Source organism: Aedes aegypti, chromosome 1 (assembly GCF_002204515.2).
Source record: "Aedes aegypti strain LVP_AGWG chromosome 1, AaegL5.0 Primary Assembly, whole genome shotgun sequence".
NCBI classification, from domain to species: Eukaryota; Metazoa; Arthropoda; class Insecta; order Diptera; family Culicidae; genus Aedes; species Aedes aegypti.
In genome coordinates this window covers 94,019,072-94,043,752 of record NC_035107.1, presented here as the reverse complement: position 1 = coordinate 94,043,752, position 24,681 = coordinate 94,019,072, and the positions used below count along the sequence as shown (strand labels likewise).

The window sequence follows — 24,681 nt, the reverse complement described above, 5'->3', positions numbered from 1 at the left end:
TCACAAATTTCATTTCAGTTTGTCCAATTAATCCAATTGCAAAGTTCAGTGGGGATTAGCTCGCTGGGGGTCCGCTACATTGAATGACTCGATTGTTGGATGTTCGCTGGTTAGAAAATATTCCAACTAAAAAGCACTCAAATGTCACCAGAAAAGGTCAAACTGACTTTGACGTCTGAGTACCGTCGCATTGAAGTCTCCATATATAGAACAAATGCGTATGTATTTGTGCGTTTCGTGACGATTTGCTCTCCAGATACGTTAGTGTGGAGCATTTTCACCAGCTGTAAGTCGTTCCAACTAACGGGTCCGATTCGTTAGATGAAAAACAGTCATGTTCCATACAGCAAATCTCCGCTGTATATGTATTGTTTTGTTTTATGGTAGGGTCAGTGTTCCCTTAGTAGACAGTCCCCTATAGTCGCACTAGTGGCATTTTACGGCCGTTTCGCTTTAAATCGTTTCAAAAAAATTTTTGATATGAAGGTCAGGAGCTATTTATCTAAGTACCATTGATACACAGCTTGATTTTGTTCAAAAAATGATCGAAATAATTAGTTTTGCCTAAAATTTAAGCTCCCTTGTGTGGAGAGAAACAATGCACACCTTACCACATCAATATACTTTGGTTGCCACACTCGTCCGAACCCTGTGTGTGCTGCCGATCCCTCGCGCAGTGTATTCGACCGAAGCTGATCGAACAGCGTCATTCAAACCGCCATCGTAGTGCGACCGACACGTGCGTTTCCATAATCTTTATATTTCTTTGGTTAAATAAAAGTTCACGTTAAAGTAATCGCGAGTGCCTTAATTTACTTTTTCTCCCGAATCCATTCGCTGACTTTTCTGCTGCGTAGCCGTGACTAACCGTCAGGTGATGTGCCCAGCCGGATCGGAGTGAAAAAGTGTTGGAAAACATTTGGCGTCGAAGAGCCATTTTGTTTGGTGTTCCGCCTCGTGGGCCCCTCCGAGAGTGAGGAAGAGGTGAAGAATAAGAAGAGCATATTCGCGACCGGCCCGGTGTTCGATCGTTGTGTGCGGAAGTAAACAAACTCGATCGGGTCGAAAAGTGAACTGTTTCGTCGGTGAAAATGGATCCGCGGTTCGTGATTGCCAAATTGAATGGCACAAACTGGCAGACGTGGAAAGTCCACCTTGAGAAACTGTGCGCGATAAGTATGTCCGAACGTGGTGATCTCGAGCAGCATCTGCTCGAAGTAGATGAACTTTTCGAACGGCTCGATTCCGCCGGTACCGAACTCGACAAAGATACAAAAATTTGTATGCTTTTGCGAAGCCTTCCTCCGTCTTTCGACAATCTTGTTACGGCTCTTGACAGTCGTTCTGATGATGACATTTCGATGGATGTCGTCAAATCCAGGCTGATGGATGAGTACCATCGGCGGCTGGAGAGGGAAGGTGGGGGTGTTACGAAAAGTGAGAAAGCGATGCGTTCCGCGGAATACGGACAAATTGAGAAGAAAGTTTGCCACTTCTGTAAGAAGCCTGGCCATATTCGACGCAACTGCCGAAAGTTTTTGTCGTCAAAGAAAGAAAGTGAAAGTGCGCCGAAATCCAGAAAAGAAGAAAGTGTTAAGGCGAAGGCTGCTCACAGTGACAACAAAGGAGTTGCTTTTACGGTTGGAAGTGAGTCGGCTTGCTGGATTATCGACAGTGGAGCCAGCGCCCATATGACGAACGACCGTTCGTTCTTCACGGTGCTGAAGGAGTTCGCCGGTGGCTGGATAACTCTGGCAGACGGCAAGAAGACGCAGATCAAAGGTGAAGGTAGTGGTGTTCTCTATGGCGTTGACGGTGAAGGGGATGTCATGAAGATTGATATTAGTGAAGTGAAGTTTGTCCCTGGTCTGTCGACCAATCTGATTTCGGTTTCTAAGCTGACACAGAAGAAATTCGAAGTTTGTTTCGACGAAGATGAGTGTCGGATTGTCGATCCGAAAGGTGTCGTTGCGGCGGCCTGTACCGTCTGAGGCTTGCTGGGACTTCGCTCAAGGTAACTACCAGTCAACACGGAGAGAATTGCCAACACCAATGGCATCGACGTTTGGGCCACCGTGATTGGGCGGCTGCCGAACGTCTAGTGAAGGAGAACCTTGCGACAGGTATGAAGGTAAGCGATTGTGGTATGCGTGTCGTATGTGAGTGTTGTTTGGAGGGGAAATTGTCGCGACCCCCCTTCCCTGCTGTTACCGAACGTAAATCGACTGGAATTTTAGACATCGTGCACACCGATCTGTGTGGTCCGATGAAGACCGCCACCCCAAGCGGTAACCGATATGTTATGAACATCATCGATGATTATAGTCGGTTCACGGTAACGTACCTCCTCAAGAACAAGTGGGAAGCCGCTGAATCCATCAAGGAGTATGTGCGATGGGTGCAAACTTTGTTCGGCAAGAAGCCGAAAGTTATTCGGTCAGATGGAGGAGGAGAATTTGACAACAAAGAGCTGCGAAATTTCTATCGTGCGGAAGGCATCAAACCACAATTTACCACCCCTACACGCCACAACAGAATGGAGTGGCTGAGCTCAAAAACAGGTCGCTCACCGAGATGGCTACCTGTATGCTCCTCGACGCTGGACTCGAGAAGCGATTCTGGGGTGAAGCGACGCTTACCGCAACCTACCTTCAAAACCGATTACCGTCAAGATCTGTTCCGAAGACACCATACGAGCTGTGGTGGGGTCGTAAGCCGCAACTTGGCCACCTGAAAGTGTTTGGAAGCGAGGCTTATGTACACATTCCAGAGGTCAAACGAAGAAAAATGGATGGGAAGGCGCGCAAGCTTACTTTCGTAGGCTATTCTATGGAACATAAGGGTTACCGTTTCGTGGACCCTGCGACGGATCAAGTAACAGTGAGTCGAGATGCCCGGTTCATCGAACTCGGCAACGGATCGAATTCTATGGATTATCCTGCTTCGGCTCCAGATGAAACTGTTCCTGAGAAGAATGAAGAAGACGAGATCAAGCTGCTGCCTTTTGTTGAGAAGAAAGAAGAAAGTGAAGTCGATGAAGATTCTGGAAGCGACGATTTTGTGGATGCTTCTAATCGTGAAGTGGTTCCTGAGCCAAGCCGTCGATCGGATCGGCTGAATCGTGGAGCAATCCCCAAGCGTTACGATGATTTTGTTCTGGATTATTCAGTTGGAATAGCGGCATGTGCAGTGGAAGAACCATCAAAATTCCGGGAAGCAATGCAGAAGCCGGAATGGAAGAGCGCAATGGAGGACGAGCTTGCTTCGCATCAACGCCTAAGGACCTGGGAGCTAGTTCCACCACCCAAGGGATGTAAAGTTGTGGGATCAAGGTGGGTGTTCAAGGTCAAGCGTAACGAGCGGAATGAAGTTGTCAAGTTGAAAGCCCGAATCGTTGCTCAGGGGTACAGCCAGCAAGAAGGAGTGGACTACGATCAGGTGTTCGCACCGGTTACACGCCAAGCTACTTTGAGAACGTTTCTCGCGGTGGCTTCAAAGCACAACATGGTAGTACGACACCTTGACGTGAAGACCGCGTATTTATACGGATCTTTGAATGAGGAGATTATGATGCGACAGCCCCCTGGATTCGCAGTACCTGGCAAGGAGGAGTATGTCTGTAGACTCAAGCGCAGTATCTACGGATTGCGGCAGTCAGCGCGCTGCTGGCACCGGAGACTCAACGAAGTGTTAGCGAAACTGGAATTCAAGCCCTCAGCAGCCGATCCATGCTTGTACATCCGAAGCGTGGGTGAAGGGAAAGTCTTTCTACTTGTTTATGTCGATGACATGCTGATTGGGTCAACGAATGAGCGAGAAGTGCAACAACTATTCGATTCTCTGAAGGAGGAGTTCGAGCTCACGTCACTCGGTGAAGTTCGACACTTCCTTGGAATGGAGATACAGCGAGAAGGTGGAGTGTATAGCATTCGACTACAGAAGTACATCGAGAAGCTTATCGCAAACTTCGGGATGGAGCAGGCCAAGAAGGCGAAGTCACCCATGGATCCTGGGTTCCTGAAGCTGGTTGAACATGGAGAAGCACTTGAGGATGCAACGAAATACCGAAGCCTTGTAGGTGGATTACTTTATCTTGCTGTGAATGCTCGACCGGACATAGCGGCATCTACAGCGATCCTTGGCCGTAAGTTCAGCGCTCCAAGCGAAGCTGACTGGACAGCGGCGAAACGCATATTGCGATATTTGAAGGCAACGGCAGATTACAGTCTACGACTAGGAGGAGAACCGAATCAAGCGCTGATTGGATATTCAGATTCCGATTGGGCCGGAGACGTTGGAAGTCGAAAGTCGACATCCGGCGCAGTGTTCATGTTTGGTGGAGGAGTAGTATCATGGTCCAGTCGACGTCAATCATCAGTCACGCTCTCGTCAATAGAGGCGGAGTACGTGGCGCTCAGTGAAGCCTGCCAGGAGGTCGTATGGTTGAGGCAGCTGCTACGTGATTTTGGTGAAGAACAGAAGATCGCTACAGTGATGAACGAGGACAACCAAGGTTGCCTCGCATTTGTGAAGACGGAGCGTTCTAGCCGGCGCTCAAAACATATAGACACTAGGGAGAATTTCGTGAAAAACTTGTGTGAAAAGCAAGAGATCAGACTGGTTATTGCTCTACTGATCAAATGATTGCGGACGTCATGACAAAGCCCCTAGGGCCGAAGAAACATCAAATGTTTTGTGAACTGTTGGGACTCAGAAGTGCAAGTGAACCGGTAGTCCATTGAGGAGGAGTGTGGAGAGAAACAATGCACACCTTACCACATCAATATACTTTGGTCGCCACACTCGTCCGAACCCTGTGTGTGCTGCCGATCCCTCGCGCAGTGTATTCGGCCGAAGCTGATCGAACAGCGTCATTCAAACCGCCATCGTAGTGCGACCGACACGTGCGTTTCCATAATCTTTATATTTCTTTGGTTAAATAAAAGTTCACGTTAAAGTAATCGCGAGTGCCTTAATTTACTTTTTCTCCCGAATCCATTCGCTGACTTTTCTGCTGCGTAGCCGTGACTAACCGTCACCTTGAGCCTATAGTAAACCTATTGTTCCTATTGTAGCACTACTGAGAGAAACTATTTTTTATTATACGAAATTATTGATGAATTAAGAACTTTTTATACATCAAACGAAAGCTTTTGATCCACACTTTAAAGGAAAAATATAAAAGTTTTATAAAAATACGGTTTTGATTTATATTTTGCCAACGCCGTGGTGCTAGTGCTACTATAGGAACAAAAATTAAAAATAGTGCTACTATAGGCACATGTGTTCCTTTAGTGGCACAAGCGATAATACATACAAACGTATGAGTTTAATACATACAAACGTTTGTAGTTTTCATATTTTTTCTCCAAAACCAAGATAAAAAACTTTCAGATAATGTAAAATTAATGACGCTAGCGTTATTTTTCGATTTTATACGAATATTTGTTCTTAGCTATGCGGCTATTGGTACATCGACCCTAGTTGTTTGAAGCCGGGATTCAAACTTGCTAAATTTTCTTAAGCAAAACTTTTACTTTTCTGAAGCGAAGCAGCATACTAACTTAGCTCAACTTTTCAAAATGCTTTGGGGCCCTATTACAGTATGGGTTCATTCATATATTTCATAACGCCAAAAATGGTCATTTTCGATACCCACCCACCCCCTCGTAACGCATTTTGTATGGATATTTTTCAAATTTTGTATGAGCTGTAACATCTCAAGGACACCCACCCACCCCCTTCAGCGTTATGAAATTTGTGAATGGGCCCTATACTTATTTTCATGTAGATGTTCTTATTTGATGTAGATGTCAACAAAAATACACTTTTTTTTCATTCGCAGGGACAGCCTTTGTGGATCTGAACAAACCTGCTGCCGGAAGCATCAGATAATCACTCAACACCATCCCCATGCTCAAACGGTACCACCTAGACCCAGCAAGCCTATAACTCCAATAGCATTACATGTTCCAGTACCGCCCATAAGCCTTCCAGTTCTTTCTGACACCCCAAATCAATCGCTCTTGTTGGAGATATCTGCACTTCTGCAAGAATTCAATTCTCATGAAAATCCGTTAGAGCCCGATGCAGAATTCATTTTTGACATTACAACTTCTGTTCCCGTTCCAACCTCCCCACCACAATCTACAACTCCATTTAAACCTATAGTGTTCGGCGATGTTCGACCAACTTCAGCAACTACCAAAACCACTTCAACCACGTTTAGAACAAAACCTTCTACCACCAAATCTACGACTGCCACGCCTACGACTACCCGGAGAACTACACTTGGTACTCTTAGACCACACCTGCCGCCCAAGCCTAAAAAGTGCGGACAACGCCGATTAGCTATCGCTAGCCGCATTCACTTTCAAGACTCGGAAGAAGTCATCGAGGAACCTCTCGATGGGACGACTAGTCTTGGGGAGTTTCCTTGGACCGTTTACCTGGAAGAGCGCATTGGCAATGGTAGTTTCCTGTACAAATGTGGCGGTGCGTTGGTCACGTCCAGTGCCGTAGTCACTGCTGGACATTGTATCGCTAAGTGAGTAACAAATGTTTCAAATAAATCTTGATTTTAATACAAACTTTAAAATTTCAGTGCACGTGATCACCCAGAGAGATTTGCCATCATCGCTGGTGATTGGGATCGCCGCCATAACCAAGAAAGATTGCCAAGCCAGAGGAGATCAGTTAGTCGCATTATTTTGCATCCCGAATACTATTCTGGTTCACTGTTCAACGATATTGCAGTTCTGATCCTGGACATACCTCTAAATGATTCCCTTGCCAATATTGGAAATGTTTGTCTGCCAACGCAAGGAAGTGAGTTCACCGAAAGTAACTGCGTGCTGACCAGTTGGGGAGCCTCTCCAAGCAATCCATCGAAAGAGGAACCCATCCAGCGGTTTATCACGATGCCATTGGTTGAGAGTTCCACTTGTGAGGGACGTTTGCGGACAAACTCTACGTTGGGCAGACGGTTTCGAATGCACAGAAGCTTTATTTGTGCCGGAGGAAAAGTTGGACTGGATTCCTGTAAAGGTTCAGGTGGCAGCCCCCTGGTGTGTCAACGGAATGGTTCCTACGTGCTGGCGGGGATTTTGTCCTGGGGTGTGAGCTGTGGAGAAGGTATTCCAGTGGTGTTCACGAACGTTGCTGTGCAATCCAGTTGGGTGACGAGGGTGATTGATAGTTTGGATGATAATGTGGTTCACTTTGTGTAGGAATGGTTGTGAACCAATTGGGCTTCTATAAGATGGAAGATTTATTGGTAGACTTGTTCTTTAAGTATTTATTTATTGGGGGGTACTGAAATAGTAATACATTTTGAATATCCTACTGTAATGAGACGATGTTGTGGAATAAATAAAAGGAATTTATACTTTTTAAATAAAAGAATCATTAAGAGAAACCCCAAACTTTAATCCCAGAGGGGATTCTGCTCGTATCCTAGATATAACTCGGCTCGAATCCCTAGAGGGTTTCTGCTCAAATCTCGAGAAGGATTCTGTTTGAATCTCGAGAGGGTTTCTACTCGAATAACAATAGGGATTTTGCGTGAATCCCAAGAGGAAATCTACTCAAACCCCGTGAGAATTTCTGCTCAAATCCCGAGAAAGAGCCGCTCGAAACCCAAGACGGATTTGGCTTGAATCCTGAGAGGGATTCTGCTTGAAACCCGCGAGATTCGGCTCGAATCCCAAGAAAGAGATTTGGCTTGAATCCTGAGAGAGTTTCTGCTTAAATCCTGAGAGGGATTCTGCCCAAATTTCGATACGGATTCTGCTCAAATCTCGAGAAGAATTTAATTTGAATGTTGATAGGGATTCTGCTTAACACCCATATTCTGCTCGAAACGCATATGATACGATAATCACATTTAAATGCAATTCTCTTAATTTTTTCTTGAACTCTGATTTCAAAATCACGGGTGACCTGCAATAGACAATTTCCGTGAAAATTTTTTATTGGCTTATATGCTTTATATCAATTTACTGAACCAACTTTCCTAAGGAACCGATATGTTTTGAAACCTCTAACTACGGTGCGGATTCGCTCGTTGGAGGTCCAAGAGGGGTGAGGAGGTTCAGCTTAGCGTCACAAGCCTTGCAAAACTTTTGGAGGTCTCATACAAAAAGCGTGACAAGGGGGAGGAGGGAGTCAAAAAAGCGGAAATTTAGCGTGACATAATTTGTGTACCAGCCATGTATTTAGGTATTCAACTTTTCAAAATGTGAAGTCATCGAAAAGCCCTTCAAATGTGCGGTTTTCCAGCTGTCTCCTTGCAGATGAAAACTAGCAGTACTGTGACTTTTAATGAGAGTTTGTTTTTTTTTATTTTTTTTTGTTATATTTTCCCGCTGGAAGACAATTTACATAGTTATATAACTTAGTGGAAAGGATGGACAAATTCATTATTAAGCAAAGTATGCACTTCAACAGAAAAGTAATCGCCTATCTCGATGCGTGGGAAGTTTCTTGCAAGAAATGCCCAAGAAAAGCATTTTTCTTGGATCGCAGTACGCTGTTGAAAAGAAATGTCAATTCAAATGGAGGTCACTGTAGAAAATTTCTTGACCATTTCTTGAGCAGAAATTTTTACTTTTCGTGAGCTGAACAGCATACCTAGCTTTAAGCTAAGTATGCTGTTTCGCTCAAGAAAAGTAAAGAAATTCCTTGACTGAATGGATCAAGAAATTTACTACAGAGAGCCCCTTTTAAAATGCCATTTCTTCTCAATAGACCATTTCCGTCAGATCTAACCCCCCTAATTTGAAATGCGGCACAGTTGGTTCAACCCTATGGATATCAGCGTGGTGATTTTTCGATCAGTTTTTAGGATGCTTGTTTACATTTGGAAACGTTAAATCAAATGCGCGCTCAAACTGACCGTGATCCCGGTGAGGGCGCCCCAAACAGGAGCACCAACGAAACTAACCTTAAGTTACTCAAATATTTTTGAACCAGGTTAGAACTGACGCAACCCGTTCTTAATCACAGTTGCAACCCCAATCCGATTAAGGTCTTCCAGTAGGAAAAAAGCCCATTCACATATTTCATAACGCTTTAGGGGGTGGGTGGGTGTCCAATTCTAGCGTTCTGAAATATATGAACAATCCCAAATTATTTTTCCTCCCACAGATTCAAAACTCAAAACCACCCCCTAAACAAATCTCTTATCCATCCAACAGTTACGGTACCGCTAGTTCTATTAGAGACTATTTTTGCTATTCATGCCAACAAATGACCAAATCTATCTATTGGCTGTTGATCCAGAAAATTCCCACCTAGAGGCAGCAACAGCCGCGCAAGAAAATTTGGACGGGTGTTGCTGCCTCAAGTCGGGAATCTTTCGGCTTATTCAACCACGATGTACACCCACAGGGCTTAAAAAAACTGTGCTGTATTTCAAATGATTTTTAAAAATGTAGTGAGTATGTTTTCAAAATTTATAGAAAAATCAGGAGAGCATATAAACAAAATATGAAAGCATTAATATTCAATAAAAATGACTATCTTTGGAGTCTTTGGGTCAAATCGGCCTTTTCATTGGCATGTCCGGATTTGGAAATAAGACATGTGTAATTGAAATCATTTTTTCATGCCTTGAGCTAAGTATGCTGTTTCGCTCAAGAAAAGTAAAAAATAAAAATCTTTGACTAAATGGGTCAAGAAATTTCCTACAGAGTGCCCCCTTTGAAATGACATTTCTTCTCAAATGCGTACTACGAGCAGAAAAATGTGATTTTCTGGACCATTTCATGGAAGAAATTTTCCCCGCATCGAGATAGGCGATTGCTTTTCTTGTGCGTAGCAAACCAGCCTTAAGTATGCTGTTCCGCTCAAGAAAAGTAAAAATTTCATAACGCTATAAATGACCATTTTCGATACCCACCCACCTCCATGTTCCACATTTTATATGAATATTTCTTAAATTTCGTATGACCTGTAACATTTAAATGACACACACCTCTTCGGCGTTATGAAATTTGTGAATGGTCTTTTAAGCATTTCTTGCAAGAAATTTCCCACGTATCGAAATAGGTGATTACGTTTCTGTTGAAGTGCGTACTTCCAACAAAAACCATACAAGGATGCGATTTTTATGAAGATAAATGTCGAAACAATTCGTGCCACTTAGCACAGTAAACAAATCTTCAGCAAAAATATTGATTTTAGTATTAAAAATTTGAAAATATTTTAAATTAGGTTTGCTTTCGGCAAGTTTGTCGTTCGGCGAGTTTATAATCTCATCCCATGATGCAAAACGCAAACTTTGACAGCTGCCATCCGATCAGCTGTATTGTTTTGTTTATTTTTTGTTTGTAAATATCTCAGTCGCGAAGTTATTTTCGCCAGCGACGGTCGTTTTTCTCGTGAGAATTTTCTATTCAATAATGTGAATTTTATCGTGAAATTATGTGTTTTTGTGTGCTTGTGAATTTGTGATAACTATTGAATGTGTAAACATTGCGTTTTATCGAATTGCAGCAGTATTCATCTTTAAAAAATCGTCTGAAATGTTCTAGTTAGGTGCTGGACACACTTCCACACCTCGCGCTTTGTTTTGCTTTTGCACCCGAAGAGTGTTTTTTTTTTGTGTGCGCTTCGCCCCGAAGAGAAACAAAACCATGGAAAAGTTCCTCAGCACCAAAAAGCACCACTTCGCCATTGGTTTCGACACAACACCTGCGCAATCGTCCGCAATCGCTCGGTTCGTTCGGTCGATATTATCTACTCTGAATTCCGCGGCCGCCGTGTGAAGAAACGAATCTATTCATCATTGGCCACCCTTTCCTTCGGACTGGTCAAATCGTTAGCGTCGTCGGGAAGTGCGTTTAAGTGGCTTAAATTGATTCGAATTGGTGACTTCCGGAAGGTTGAAGGGAGAACCTCTTTTGTGAGAGAATATTAACCAGTGTGGCACTTGTTTTTGGGGGTCGATAAATCGGTGGCAGTGTAGAAGCAAGAAATCTCCTCTCTTGGCCACAGCAAGCAAGCAAATTGGAAACTGGATCTGGGTTAGTGTTGTCTGCGACAAAAGAGTGGAAAAGGTGCAAACTTAAAAGTGCTTACTGGGGGGCAAGAAGGATAATGAGCTGCACGAAGCAGCGACAGAATTGAAGGATGGCCTCGACTCCGTCACCGGAAAGTGAAGATTTCCCCGGCAGACTGCTGCATCAGGTACCTATTTATGAGGAAGAAGGGACCTTGAACCTCTTTGGGCTTTCGTTTCGAATGCGATTGGGGACAAGACAAGAAGATAGAAGCAGAGCGATGATTGAGACGGTGTGGTTATCGATTTTCTGCCAGTTGTTTTAATGGGAAGTGCTTGACGATGCTTTAGGTAAAAATAGATTTCGATAATAGATTACGATTGCGTTCGGGGAAATGTTCGTGTGAACAATGCATTGTGATATCGTAAATGCTCAGGGCTTGGAGCAAGTGTCTTTTTAGAATCTTGGTGTGTACTTTACAGTAAAGTGTCTAAAAAGTATCTCTTTTCAATGGATGATCTTCAGTCTCTTATTTTCCTTTACTTGCTTGCACTAAACTCTGCTCCAAAGAATCCTTCAGAGACTTTTACGCGACTATTCCACAAATTCTTACGGAAGTTCTTCTGAGATTCCTGTAGGGAAAGCTTCAATAGTTCTTCGAGTTATTTCTCCAGAGATTTTCTTATTCTGAAGAACTTTTACTCTATACAGACATTGCTCCTAAAATGCGTCCCGAGGTTATTCAAGGAAATATGTTTTGTACTCTTCCTGGAGTTCCTCAATAAATTTGACGTGGGATTCCGTACCTTCAAAATTTCAACAAATTTCTCCAACATTTCATCCAAGAATTACTGTTGCCGTTTTTCAAAACCATTTCTCAAGTATTTTTGATGTTAAATTTGAATGGCTTCTTCATAAGTTCGTTTAAGATTGCACACCAGCTAATACTACAAAAAAAATCTGAAAAAAAAATTTGGAGAAATTTCTTATGAAATCACTGAGGTAACTTCTGTGTTTATCCTTAAAAAAATCTAGGTTGAATTGTTTAATTCTAAATCGAATTTCATGTAGGCAGTGGCATATTCGCGGTGAGTTTAAGGTAACCTCCTCCCAGGACCGACAATTTTGGAGCTTAATTTTTCGCCGCAAAAAAAAAAATCAAATCGCGATAACTTTCAGCCATACCTTACGTGAATATCTCAGGCTTCATAACTTTTATCGTATTCGGATATTCACTCTTCGGAGCAATACATTAATGATAGTATGCTGTGAAAAAATGAAGCAATTTGAAGCATCCGTCTTTCTACAAATTCCAAGCTGATAATTAGATCAGGTATTGTAAATCCTAAATAATACATGATGGATTTTCATATAAAAGTAAAATTTTTCAATAGTAGATCAATACCTCCAGCAGTCCTGAATAGCTATCGAATATCAGAATGAAGTATTTTTAATTGTTTTAAACATTTTCTCAAATAGCATTATAATATCAAAATGAGGTATTGATAACTGAACAATACCTAATTGTGGTATAAAACCAAAATATGGTATGCATAAGTTATTGCGAGTTATTCGTTCCTCCTCGGGTAGCGCACCGCTCGTTTTGAATTCTGAGATCACCATCAGAAAGCTGAGGAAAAATTGCGTAAGATAGGCTACAAAAACTAGGTGAGCAATGGTATTTACCCTATGAAATGAACGATTTTCTAATGTTCTACGATTTTGACGTATATTTCGAGTGCAATACATGCAAACATTATTTTTTTGTACAACAAAGAAACAAGTTTTCAATCGTTGGTTTTTTATTCGATTCAAATGAAGAATACGAGTATTATTTTGAGTGAAAAAATCTGGCGGCCATCTTTGATTTTGACGCCATCTTGGTTTTAAATAGTAGAATGAGTTTTCACCTTGTTAGCACTCAACATGTTGAATTTTAATGCTACCGTTACACTCACTCTTCTTCTTGTTCTTCTGTTTCCTGACGTTATATCCCTACTGGAACAGAGACAGCCCCTCAGCTTTAAAAGCAAATTATCAAATAAGATTTATTAACGCTTATTTGCTACCTGAGTGCCGAAACGCAGGTGTCATCATTTTTATTACGATGAAACTCATTTCGATCAATGTTATCCCGCTGATTGATCGGAAACGGATGTGTATATTTACCTCTAGCATGAATATTTGGATTATTTATTTTTCGAAGGATCTCAAGAGAAATTGAAGAAGAAACTTCCAAAGGATCATAGAAGTAACAATTTGAATAATTTCTCTTAAGTGTAATGTCTACATGTATTTCTCGTGGAAATATTTTTCAGTGTTGTTTATTCATTTTTTCAATGATTTTTAGTGAGTTTTTTTTAAGATTCTTCCGTGCTTTCTTTCTGTCAAAGGATCTTCAAAGACTCCCGTCATCGCTTCATCTTAGAGGAATCCTAGGAGTTATACAAGAAAACATCCATGCAATCTTGCACTGATCGCTCCTTATGCAGTATTTACCTACAGAATTCCTGAAGAAATTTCTTGAAGACTTCCTGAACAACAACTTTGGAAATTTCCGAAGAATTGTCTACAGGAATTAGTGTGGGAATTTCAAAGATAGTTCTTGGAGAAAACTTTGAAGAAATCTCAGAAATTTAAAAGAATTCCTTTAAAAGAACTCCTAATGGATTTCCTGGAGGAAACTGGACGGATTTCTGGAAAAATCTCAGGGGGACTATTAAGAGAAAAATCTTGGGAAGTCCTTGGAAGAACATATGGAACATTTTCTGAAGGAATCTACAACTTCTGGAGAAATTTATGAAGGAATGTTTGAAGTAAATCCTGATAGAATCCATTGAATATTGCGTGAAGTTCTTGAAGAATAATTGTAGGAAGGGAATTCAGATAGACCTTCTGAATCCGAAAATGAATTTTTGAAAAACATCATGGAAACTATCCAGGAGCGGATGTTTTGGAATTGGAATTTTCTGGAAAATATCTTGAGGAATCCCTGGTGGAATTTTTAGCGGAATACCTGGTAGAACTTCTTCAGGAATATCTGGTGGAACTTCTTCATGGAATATCTGGTGGAGGAATCTCTTTCTTTGAAGAATACCTTGTGGGATTCCTGGAGAAATCTCCGGCAGTTTCCTGAAAGAGTTACTATCGGATTTTCTCGAGGAATTTTTGGCGAAATTCCTGGAGAAATAACTGGCGGAATTCCTGGGGAAATTACTGGAAGAACTCCTTAAGGAATTATTTGCAGAAATAATGGAGGTATTGTATCTGAAATCACCCCAGCTGATCCATGATGAGTTTGTAGAAAAATTTCTGATGGAGTTCCTGAGGTTATTGGTGGGATTACTGAAGTTGTCACTGGTGGGTTTGGCAAAAGACCACAGTTCATATTTCAGCAGAATTATATGGCGAGATTTAAGTTGAATTTCTTAAAAAATATTTGGTAAAATCCTTGGAGAAATTTTTGAAGGAAGCCTTAGAAGAATTCCTGAAACAATACATAGAGGAACTCTGAAAAAGAGTGTTCTCTAGAGGAATCTATGAAGTAATTTTCTGGAGAAATTGTGGAGTGTTTACTGAGGAAATCCCTGGCGATATTACTCTAGGAGAAATCCCAGGGTTAATTCTCGGATGAGTCTCCGAAGTTATTCCTGGAGGAATTTCTGGAAACTATCTGAACTTCTTTCTTGGTGAAATCTTTGAGAAATTCTTGAAAACATACTGAAATCCGTGTACAAGTTCTCGAAAACATTTCTAATTTCTTGTCTAAATGATCTTAGAGAAATTCCATGAGAAATACATTAAGCAGGTCATGGAGAAATTTCTGGGGGAGATATTACAGAGAATTCTCGGAGGAACCCCTGAAAGAGTCTCTGGAGAAAATCCCAGAAGAAATTTCTGAAAAAAGGTCAAGGTGAAATCTAAATCTGGGACCCTCAGTTGTCCTTTTGGGATTTCTCGGGAGAATTCCTGGAAAAGTCCCAGGTGTACCCTTTCCGAAAATATCTGAAATATTTCATTGAGAATTTTTTGAAGAAATTTTATGAGCATGAGCATGAGCATGATTGACCGCCCGCAGTTGCTTCTCCGTTATTGCAAGAAGGTCAATTTGAGGATGGGAGGGAAATGTTGACGTGTTACTTGCTTTATGGAAGCCGAGAAGTCCTCTGCACTTCCACAAGAAAACACTGGGAGTTTGGTTATGAGAAAGGATTAGTTTTGAAAAACGACAAAGATTTATTTTGATATGATTATGCGACATAAGCTCACGGATACCGACAGCACGGTTACTACGCGAACCAGACACGATCCTGATTTTGTCGCTCGCCCACGAAGGAGCATGCAACAGATTCAACGGACCAAACTCTACTATTCTTTTTGAAGAAATTCTTTGAGAATTCCCAAAGGAACTTATGGAGTAATTACTGAGAAAATTCTAGGACAAATTCCTAAAAGAATTTGTAGAGGGATCTCTGAAAGAATGCCATGGAGAATTCTTGGAGGAATTTCTGGGCGAATCCTTGAAGAAATTTCTAGAAATTGAATTCAGATATCCTTCCAGGTGAAATCTTCGAATGAATTATTGCAATGCCTGAATTATTTCTGTAGCAGTTTCTGAAGGAAGGAGGAATCCTTCAGAGAATTCTTTGAAGACATCTTTGGAAGAATTACCAGATGTTTCTTTAGAAGAATTTCTGAGAAATATTTGAAATAATTCTTGAAGACGACTTAAGGAAATCCTTGCAGAAAGTAGTGCAATCCCTGAAGAAGTTTTCGAAAATATCTCTGAAATATTATCCAAGGAAATGTTACTAGAGAAACTCGTTTAAAAATCTCTGAATGAGCTCTTGGAAGAATTTCTGAGGGAATCGTAAAACAAATTCCTAGAGGAATCCTTTTGAGAAATTCTTTAGAGCAATTGCAAAATAGAGAAATTGCAGATGGAATTCATGAAGGAATCTTTGGAAGAATTCTTAGAGAAATTTCTGGAATAAACTCTGGAAGAACCCGTAGAGAAATTTCTAGAAAATATCCGAATTATGTCTAGGTCTAGGTGAAATCTCTGGAAGAATTACTGAAATCCTTCGAGGAGTTTAAATTATTTCGTGGAGAAATCCCTTTTGCTGAAAGATTTTCTTGAGAAATACTGTGAAGGTATCTCTGGAGACATTTGTATGAATCACCATGGAAAATATCAAGGTGAAATCTATGGAGGCAGAATTGGTAGATTTTTTGGAGTATTCTCTGGAGGAATTCCTGGTGGGTTATGCTTAAATTATTTCTTGGTGAGTTTTTCCAAAAAGGAGTTGAAGGAATTACTGGAATACCCGGAGAAGTTCTCGAAAATATTTCTTATTTCCTGGCAAAATAATCTTATAGAAATTCCTCGATATATCTTTGAAGTAGAATTTTTTGATGGAATAACTGAAAAAAAAAATCCAGGAGAAATGCCTGGAAGATCCTTTTCAGCAATCCCTGAACAAATTAAAGGAGTAAATCTCGGAAAATTCTCTGGAAGAATCCCTGGTGAAATTCTAGAGTAATTCTCGAAAGAATTCTTGGAGAAATTTCTGGAAAATATCTGAATTATGTCGCGGTGAAATCTATGAAGGAATTACTGAATTCCCTGGAGTTTTCGAAAAAATCTCTGAATTATAAGGCGGTGAAAATTGTCTAGAGAAATTCCTTAAAAAATCGCTGAATCACTGACTAGATGAATTTCTGAAGGAATTCTGTAGAAGAATGCATGGAGAAATTGCTGGACTCCCTGATAGAACCTTAGAGGAGTCCCTTTGAGATTTCTTAGGAGAATCTGTGGAAGAATTCGAAAAGGAATCTCTGGAAAAATCCATGGAGATTTTATTTTGTAATGTATATGAAATATGTTAAGATACATTTTTCGAATAAATTAATGAGGGGTGTTTTTGAAAGAATCTCTGAATAATTTGGCGGCAAAGAGAGAAATTCCTTAGGAAGCCCTGAAGGATTTTCTAGAGGAATTCCTTAAGAAATTGAAGAATCCTGGAGGAATCGTTAATATAATCCTGGAGAAATCTCTATGAGAATTATCGGAAGAATTTCTGGTTGAATCTGTGTAGAAATTTCTGTAGAAGTTACTGCATGCATCCTTGGAGGAATTTGTGTAAAATATCTGAATTATTTCTTGATGACATCTTTTAAGACATCCTTTAAGAAAACACTAAAGTTCCTGAAGAAGTTTTCAAAAATAATTTTGAATTATATCCTGACAATATGTCGCTAGAGATCCTTGATAAATTCTGAAGAAACTTCTGGAGAAATTCTCCACAATTTCATTAAAAAAAATCTCAACAGCACACTCATAAGGAATCCCTAGTGGGTTTATAATTCCTGGAGCAATCCCTGGTGGAACTCTGAAGGAATCCTAGGTGGAGTACTCGGATAGGTCCCTGGATGAATTCGTAGAGAAATTTCTGGAAAATGTGTGCGCTATGTCTATTCTTTGAAGGAAGTATTGAAATCCTTGGAAGAGTTTGGAAAAAATCTCTGAATTATTTCGTGGTGAAATTTTTCAGCATAAATTCCTTGAGAAATGGCCGAGAAGTAATCCTTGAAGGAGTTTCTAAATAAAAAAATGAGGCATTCTTTAAAGAAACGGCAAGAGGATTCGTGGAGGAGTCTCTTTGAGAATTCTTTTTGGAGGTGTCATTGAAATAATTTCTGAAGAATATCTGACATATTTCTTGGTGAAATTTTTGAAGAAATCATTGAAGGAGTTATTGCATTCTCTGGACGAGTTTTCTCTGAACTATTGCCTGCGTGATGTTTTTGATAAATTCCCTGAGAAAACCATGGTTTGTCTCTGATATGGTTTATATTTACTCTTCACAGATGTTGTTGATATGGTAGCAAAACAATACATTCCTATCGCCAAATAAATTTTCATCTAGAATATGTGAGCATTTTGGTTGATAGCTAACAGTAATCGCGGTATTCCTTAATATCTCGCCCTACAAGCCATTGATAGCCGAAAAAGTAGTAAATATTATCACCATTAGGAGATAGACAAGTATCTTCTCTTCATCGTAGCATTGTTAATTAACATGTTAATCCATTCGTTTGCCCAATATCAAGAAGCTACACACTTGGTTACCAAAGGATTTTAGGGCAAAATGATATATAATAATCGATCTTCTTCTTCTTCTTTCTGGCGTTACGTCCCAACTGGGACAAAGAAAGCTTCTCAGCTTAGTGTTCTTGTGAGCACTTCCACAGTTATTAACTGAGAGCTTTCTTTGCCGATTGACCATTTTTGCATGTGTATATCGTGTGGCAGGTACAAAGATACTACCCAGGGAATCGAGAGAATTTCCATCACGAAAAGATCCTCGACCAGCGGGATTCGAACCCACGACCCTCAGCATGGTCATGCTGGATAGCTGCGCATTCACCGCTACGGCTATCTGGGCCCCTGATATATATAATCGAGATTTGCCCCAATAGTTCCTCCAGGAGGAATCTCCAGTGATTTGCTGTAATCCGGGGTAACATTGATCAGTGGAGAAATTATGCAGTGTTCAATGAAGAAATCCCTCGCGGAATTAATGGGTAAACTCTGGGATAAATACCAGGGGTAATTCTCGGAGGAGTCTCTAGAAGTATTCCTGGAGGAATTTCTGGAGAATGTCTCAATTTATTTCTTCGTCAAATCTCAAGAAATCTTGAAAGAAATACTGGAATCCATGTAGAAAATCTCGAAAATATATCTTATTCCTTGTCCAAATGAGAAATGCATGAGGTAGTTTATGGAGAAATTCCTGAGCGAATCCTTGGAAAAATGCCAGAGAATTCTCAGAGGAACCCCTGGAAGAGTCTTTCCTCGAAGAAATTTCTGAAGAATGTCAAGGTGAAATCTTTGGAGGAATTATTCAAACTCCTGCAGGAGTTTTCGATTTTTTGAGATTTTTTTTATTTAGCGTTGACATTTTCCTAGAGCAATCCTTTGATAAATTCCTAAAGGAGTTTAAGGAATTCTGTGGAGGAGTCCCTGAAAAAAATGATGGAACCTTGGGAAGTCCCTTTGAGATTTCTCGGAAGAATTCCTGGAAAACTCTCAGGTGTACACTTTTCGAAAATATCTAAAATATTTCTTGGAGAAATTTTTGAATGATTTCCTATTGAAATATTTCTAAAGAAATTCGTCGAGAATTCTCTGGAATCCTAGGACAAATTCCTAAAAGAATTCGTGGAGGGATCCCTAGGAAAATCCCTTGAGGAACTCTGAAGGAATGCCATGGAGAATTCTCGGAGGAATCTCTGAACGAATCCTTGAGAAAATTTCTAGAAATTACATTCAGATATCTGTCCAGTTGATAACTTCGAATGAATTATTGAAATGCCTGAATTATTTCTGTAGGAGATTCTATAGAAAATTTATGGAGGAATCCTTTTGAGAATTCCTTGGAGACATCTTTAGGAGAATTAGTAGAAAACTTTCACGGAAATCCTTAGAGAAAACAGTGTACCCCTGAAGAAGATAATCCCTGTAGAAGTTTTCGAAAATATATCTGAAATATTACCTGGAAGAATTGTTACTAGAGAAATGCGTTTAGAAAGAAGGGTTCTTGGAGGAATTTCTGAGGGAATCCTAGGACAAATTCCTAGAGGAATCCTTTTGAGAAATTCTTATGAGCAATTGCAAAATAGAGAAAATGCAGATGGAATTCATGGAGGAATCTTTGGAGGAACTTTGGAGGAATTCTTGAAGAAATTTCTGGAGGAGTCTCTGGAAGAACCCGTAAAGAAATTATCTGAATTATGCTTAGGTCTAGGTGAAATCTTTGAAAGAATTAGTAACATTCCTGGAGGAGTTTTCGAAACAATCTCTGAATTGTTTAGTGGTGAAGTTTCCCTAGAGAAATTTTCTTGAGGAATGCTGGTATCTCTGGAGACATTTGCTTGAGAAATTCATGGAGGAAACCTTGTTGAATCACTAGGTGAATCTCCATGGGAATTGTCGGAAGATTCCCTGGGCGAATACTCTGGAGGAATTCCGGGTGAGTTATGTTGAAATTATTTTTTGGTGAATTCCTTGAAGAAAGCCTTGAAGAAATTACTAGAATGCCCGGAGAAGTTCTCGAAAATATCTCTTATTTCCTGGCAAAATGATCTTGGAAAAAATCCTCAAGATTTCTTTGAGGTAATTTAAAAAAAAACTGTTCCCAAGATTTCTTTGTGAAAATTTTTGAGAAATTCCTGAGGGAATCACTGAATAAAAAATCCAAAAAAGATCCTTTTTAGGAATCCCTGAAAAATTGAACGAGTAAATCTTGGAGGAATCCCTTGTGAAATTCTAGAAGAATTCTAGGAGGGATTCTCGAAAGAATCCTTGGGCAAATTTCGGTAAAATATCTGAATTATGTCGAGGTGATATCTATGAAAGAATAACGGAAATCACTGGAGGAGTTTTAAAAAATTAAACTCGAAATTATAAAATGGTAAAATTTGCCTAGAGCATAGCTTCCCAAACTTTTTGGTTGCGCGACCCACCTATCCAACAAGCGTATTCTTTGCGACCCACCAGTGAAAAATTGTACAGAAACAAGTTTTGTACTGAAGCTTCTGAGGTCACTTATTACTATGATGGGAATGAGATTTGATCACAATATCACAATACCACACGTAATTGACATTGACATGCACTATGTTTGATTAAAAAAACAGTGAATAAAATCATTTATTTTACTTTTGTACTTGCAACTGCTCGTTACAAGATTTCTGTCTCAATATAGAAAATTCTTTTAACAACACTAAGGATTGATTGAATGTCTCGACATCAATCAAATTTCCATATAGAACTGATTATATTCTAGCATTTTTTTCCAATTAAGTCACACCTCCATGAGTCGATGTTCCATTGCTCAATATTTACTCACGGAACCACACGGAATCAATATTTCGATTATAATCGAAGTTGCATGCACCACCAATAACTATTCGACCTTGAAAGTTTGCTTCACATACTGAAAGTTTGAAAATATTTTGTTGGAGAAAATGGAATACTTTCAAGTTTAAGGATTGTTTTACAAACTCAATCCAAGAAAAGACAATTTCGCAGCTAAAATTGTAGGTATGTGAATTTTTTTTCGACAGAATATTTTTTATCCTTCTAACCACAAAATCTTAGACCGAATGCTGAACGTTTTCGTAGAAATATCGGAGAAGCATGCAGGTTTGATGATAATAGAGATTTTGAAACCGTGAACCATATTGAAAATTAAAAAAAAAACTGAGTACCGTTTTGATTCATATTACGGACACTTAAGACCTCAGTGAAGTATAACCCAGCTTGGACCATACAAAATAAATCATTCTGTATGATTTTTTAGCGTTATCGAGCGTCGGAAACCCTTAACTTTCGGATGGTGGGTAAAGAATACGCGTCCGCAACTTGAATAATTTTAAATAAATCAAAACGTGTGGCCTTTTCATGATTCTTATTCCGGACGCTCCCTCACTTTTGCTTCATATTCCGGACGCTTTGATTCGAATTACGGACAGCTCATGATAATCATTAATGGAACAGTCAAATCATCAATTGAAATCGTTCAACCACTTAAGAGACGTCTAATGTAGTTGGGCATTATAAATTTGCAATGATATTTATGGAAAAAACCTAATAAAACGAGCCTCGAAAATGAGAACTTTTGGACGGCGAAAATTGAAACATTTCGTGTGAAATGTTTCCCATACAAACGAGAGTGTTCGGAATTTGAAGCTGTCCGTAATATGAATCAAAACGGTACTATAATGTTCATCACATTCGATATTTCCATGGGCCAATATTCTCTTCGACTCATGGAAGTTCGAGTATAGCTTATTAAGAAAGAACGATTAAAGAAGGCTGTATTGGCGACGTTCTTCTCAGCCTTAGACCTTAACCTTAGAATAATATAGATAGTGCCAACTGACTGAATTCCTGATCATTGGAAAAAACTTGTTTTGTCATAAAGTAAGAATTTAAGTTTAAGGAAACATAGAAAAAAACTTTGGAAATAAATTCGTACTTTGGAATTTTTTCGCGACCCACCAAAGACTAGCTCACGACCCCCCTGGGGGTCGCGACCCACAGTTTGGGAAACTATGGCCTAGAGCAATTAATTGAAAATTCGCTAAAGGGGTTTCTAGACGGATCCCTGAAGGAATTCTGGGAAGAAATCCCTCGAGGAATTGCACGACTCCCTGATGGAACTCTGGAGGAGATCCTTTGGGATTTCTTTGGAGAATCTTTGTAGAAATCTTTGGAAAAATTCGGGATGGAGTTTTTGGAGGAATCCTTGGAGGAATTTCTGGAAACTATCTGAATTATGTCAAGGTAAAATCTTTGAAAGAAATACTGAAGTCCTACGAGGAGTTTTTAAAAGAATCTCTGAATCCCGTGCGTGTTGACTCAAAAATTGAATTGAATGTGATTCGTGGATGCTTGGTTCGGGATGGGTTAAGAATTGCAGTGCGTGCATTTTAATGGGCTATGCTAAGTTACGGCTCAAGCTATTGTTCATTATAAGAGGAGTGATAGACTGCGGAGGATTTTCGAAAATGGAATTTGGTGAGTTTTTTCTGATAGCAGCGCATAATCACAATGCGTAAATACTAACCATTTATCGGCCAGAACGTCTACCGAACATATCCTTTGGCACTACCCTTTCCATCAACATTCCACAACATCCCGTAACGTCTATGAGAGGTCGTAGAGTTCTCTGCATCTTTCTTAAGTAGGTGTTCAGTCAATCATCCTTTCCCATTCCCCAGCTTTCGCAAGGACGTGGCCAGGACAGCTCTCGATTATTGGAGGATGCGTCAATTTTGTCTAAGAGTTAGAGGTTAGTCCTAAATCTCTGACTTTGGTAACGGACGGGAAGGAGGCTACCTTCATACAATTGTCTAGGACTGTACCACCTACGAAAATGCTTAATGCTAATGCTAGCACGTTCCTTGAGAAATAACCATGTAGAAATACTTTAAGGAGTTTCTGGAGGAAAGAATAGGCATTCTTTGGACAAACAGCAGGAGGATTCCCTGGTGGAATCATGGAGGAGTCCCTTCGAGAATTTTCATCAGAATCTCACGACTCTTAGAATTCTCAGAATTCTTAGAGATGTCTCTGGAGGTGTCATTGGAGGATTTCCTGAAAATATCTGACATATTTCTTGGTAATTTTTTTGAAGGAATGACTGCATTCTCTGGACGAGTTTTCGAATCTGAACTATTGCTTCTTGAAAAATTCCCTCACAAAACCTTGAAGAAATACGTTTTTACTTTGATATGGTTTATATTTACTTTTCGCAGTTATTGTTGATATGGTAGAAAACCAAAACATTCCTTTCGCCCAAATGATTTTCGTTTAGAATATGCAAGTTGTCCAACTTTGGAATTTGAGATTATGAATGCACATCAGAATACGAGAAAAAAAAATGCACCGCTTCCGAAGCTGGATACATCACAGATTTCGATAAAATCCATTCTTGGGCAGAAATCGCCGTATTCACTATCACATATAGCCGCAAAAATATGTTTGATTTGCTCCACCATCAGACAAGAGAGTTGATGTTAAAATAATGACAAATTTATTTGAAACTGAATTTACATCAAACTGTGGTGGGAGCGGATGAAGTTTGATCTATTTTTTATGGTCTATTTTTTTGGAACTGTTATACAATTGGACCAAAAAAATAGAGCACCGGTGAAAACGACCTTATAATTTAATTTTTGTTTAGGCTTGAATTAAAAGCTTCTTCCAAACAAATCTACCAAGATTGTTATAACTATATACTATATATACTTATATACTACACAAAGTAATTGACATTTTGTAGATCAGAAACAACAAATAATTAGGATGAGATTTAAATTTAGATGATTTTTGTGAGAATTTTATCACTCATATGACGATTTTTCGTAAATTTTAAGAATATCGTTACAAAATAAATTCATGACCTCTAATACGGATGTAAAGGTGAATTTCTAGCAATTCTAATATAATGTAAGTACTCTTTTTGTTTATAATCAATTATTTAGAGAAATTCTACACCTAATGCAGTTATTATGGTGTTCTTAATGAATCTTGCGCATGATTTCCGTTCAGTCCTAGACAAAATTCTCGAAATAATTTTGGCAGCATTCTCGCAGTACTCAGAATATCATTTTATCAGAATCCTGGAAGGACTTGCAGGAGCATAATGCGGAATTCTTCATAAAATCTTCAACTACATACTCGTTCAGGGCTTTTTTTACAACGGGGAAATCTGCCAACAGACGCCTACCTCCGATCGTTGCTTCACATTTATCTCCAAGGGTTCCGTCCTGTGTTTATCAAGGAATTCCCCCATAAAATACTGCAGGATATCATCCAGGGCCACTCTCGGTTGAAATCTATAATAAATCCTCAACGACATTCTTGCAGGAGATCTTAAGAAATTACCAGCGGCATTTCTGGAGAAATTACTGGTTGAATTCAAGAAGCTGTACTAAACGAACAACTTGGAGGTAATCCCATGTATCTCAGAAAATTCACCGGACAAATTCCTAAAGGACATGGGTTTTTATTATAACGTTGACGGAAATTTCTGGTGGAATCTTCCAAGTATATTTTTTGGATTAACCTTTAGAAAATTTGTTTAATTCTTGAAGATATATTGAA

General features: G+C 39.7%; 2 protein-coding genes across 3 annotated transcripts in view; both read left to right on the top strand.

Moving 5' to 3' along the window:
• LOC5570596 (serine protease 42) overlaps nt 1-7,396 on the top strand; it is a 37,367-nt gene extending 29,971 nt beyond the window's left edge. The window contains exons 3-4 of the mRNA XM_021842905.1: nt 5,846-6,547; nt 6,605-7,396. Coding sequence (XP_021698597.1) covers nt 5,846-6,547; nt 6,605-7,229 — 1,327 coding nt within the window. The 3' untranslated portion in view covers nt 7,230-7,396. The remainder of the gene's footprint in view (nt 1-5,845; nt 6,548-6,604) is intronic.
• A 2,978-nt stretch (nt 7,397-10,374) lies between these two features.
• Nucleotides 10,375-24,681, top strand: part of LOC5570593 (leucine-rich repeat serine/threonine-protein kinase 1) — a 58,981-nt gene continuing 44,674 nt past the window's right edge. For both annotated transcript variants that reach the window (XM_021842882.1, XM_021842867.1), the window contains exon 1: nt 10,375-11,190. In XM_021842882.1, coding sequence (XP_021698574.1) covers nt 11,134-11,190 — 57 coding nt within the window. In that variant the 5' untranslated portion in view covers nt 10,375-11,133. The remainder of the gene's footprint in view (nt 11,191-24,681) is intronic.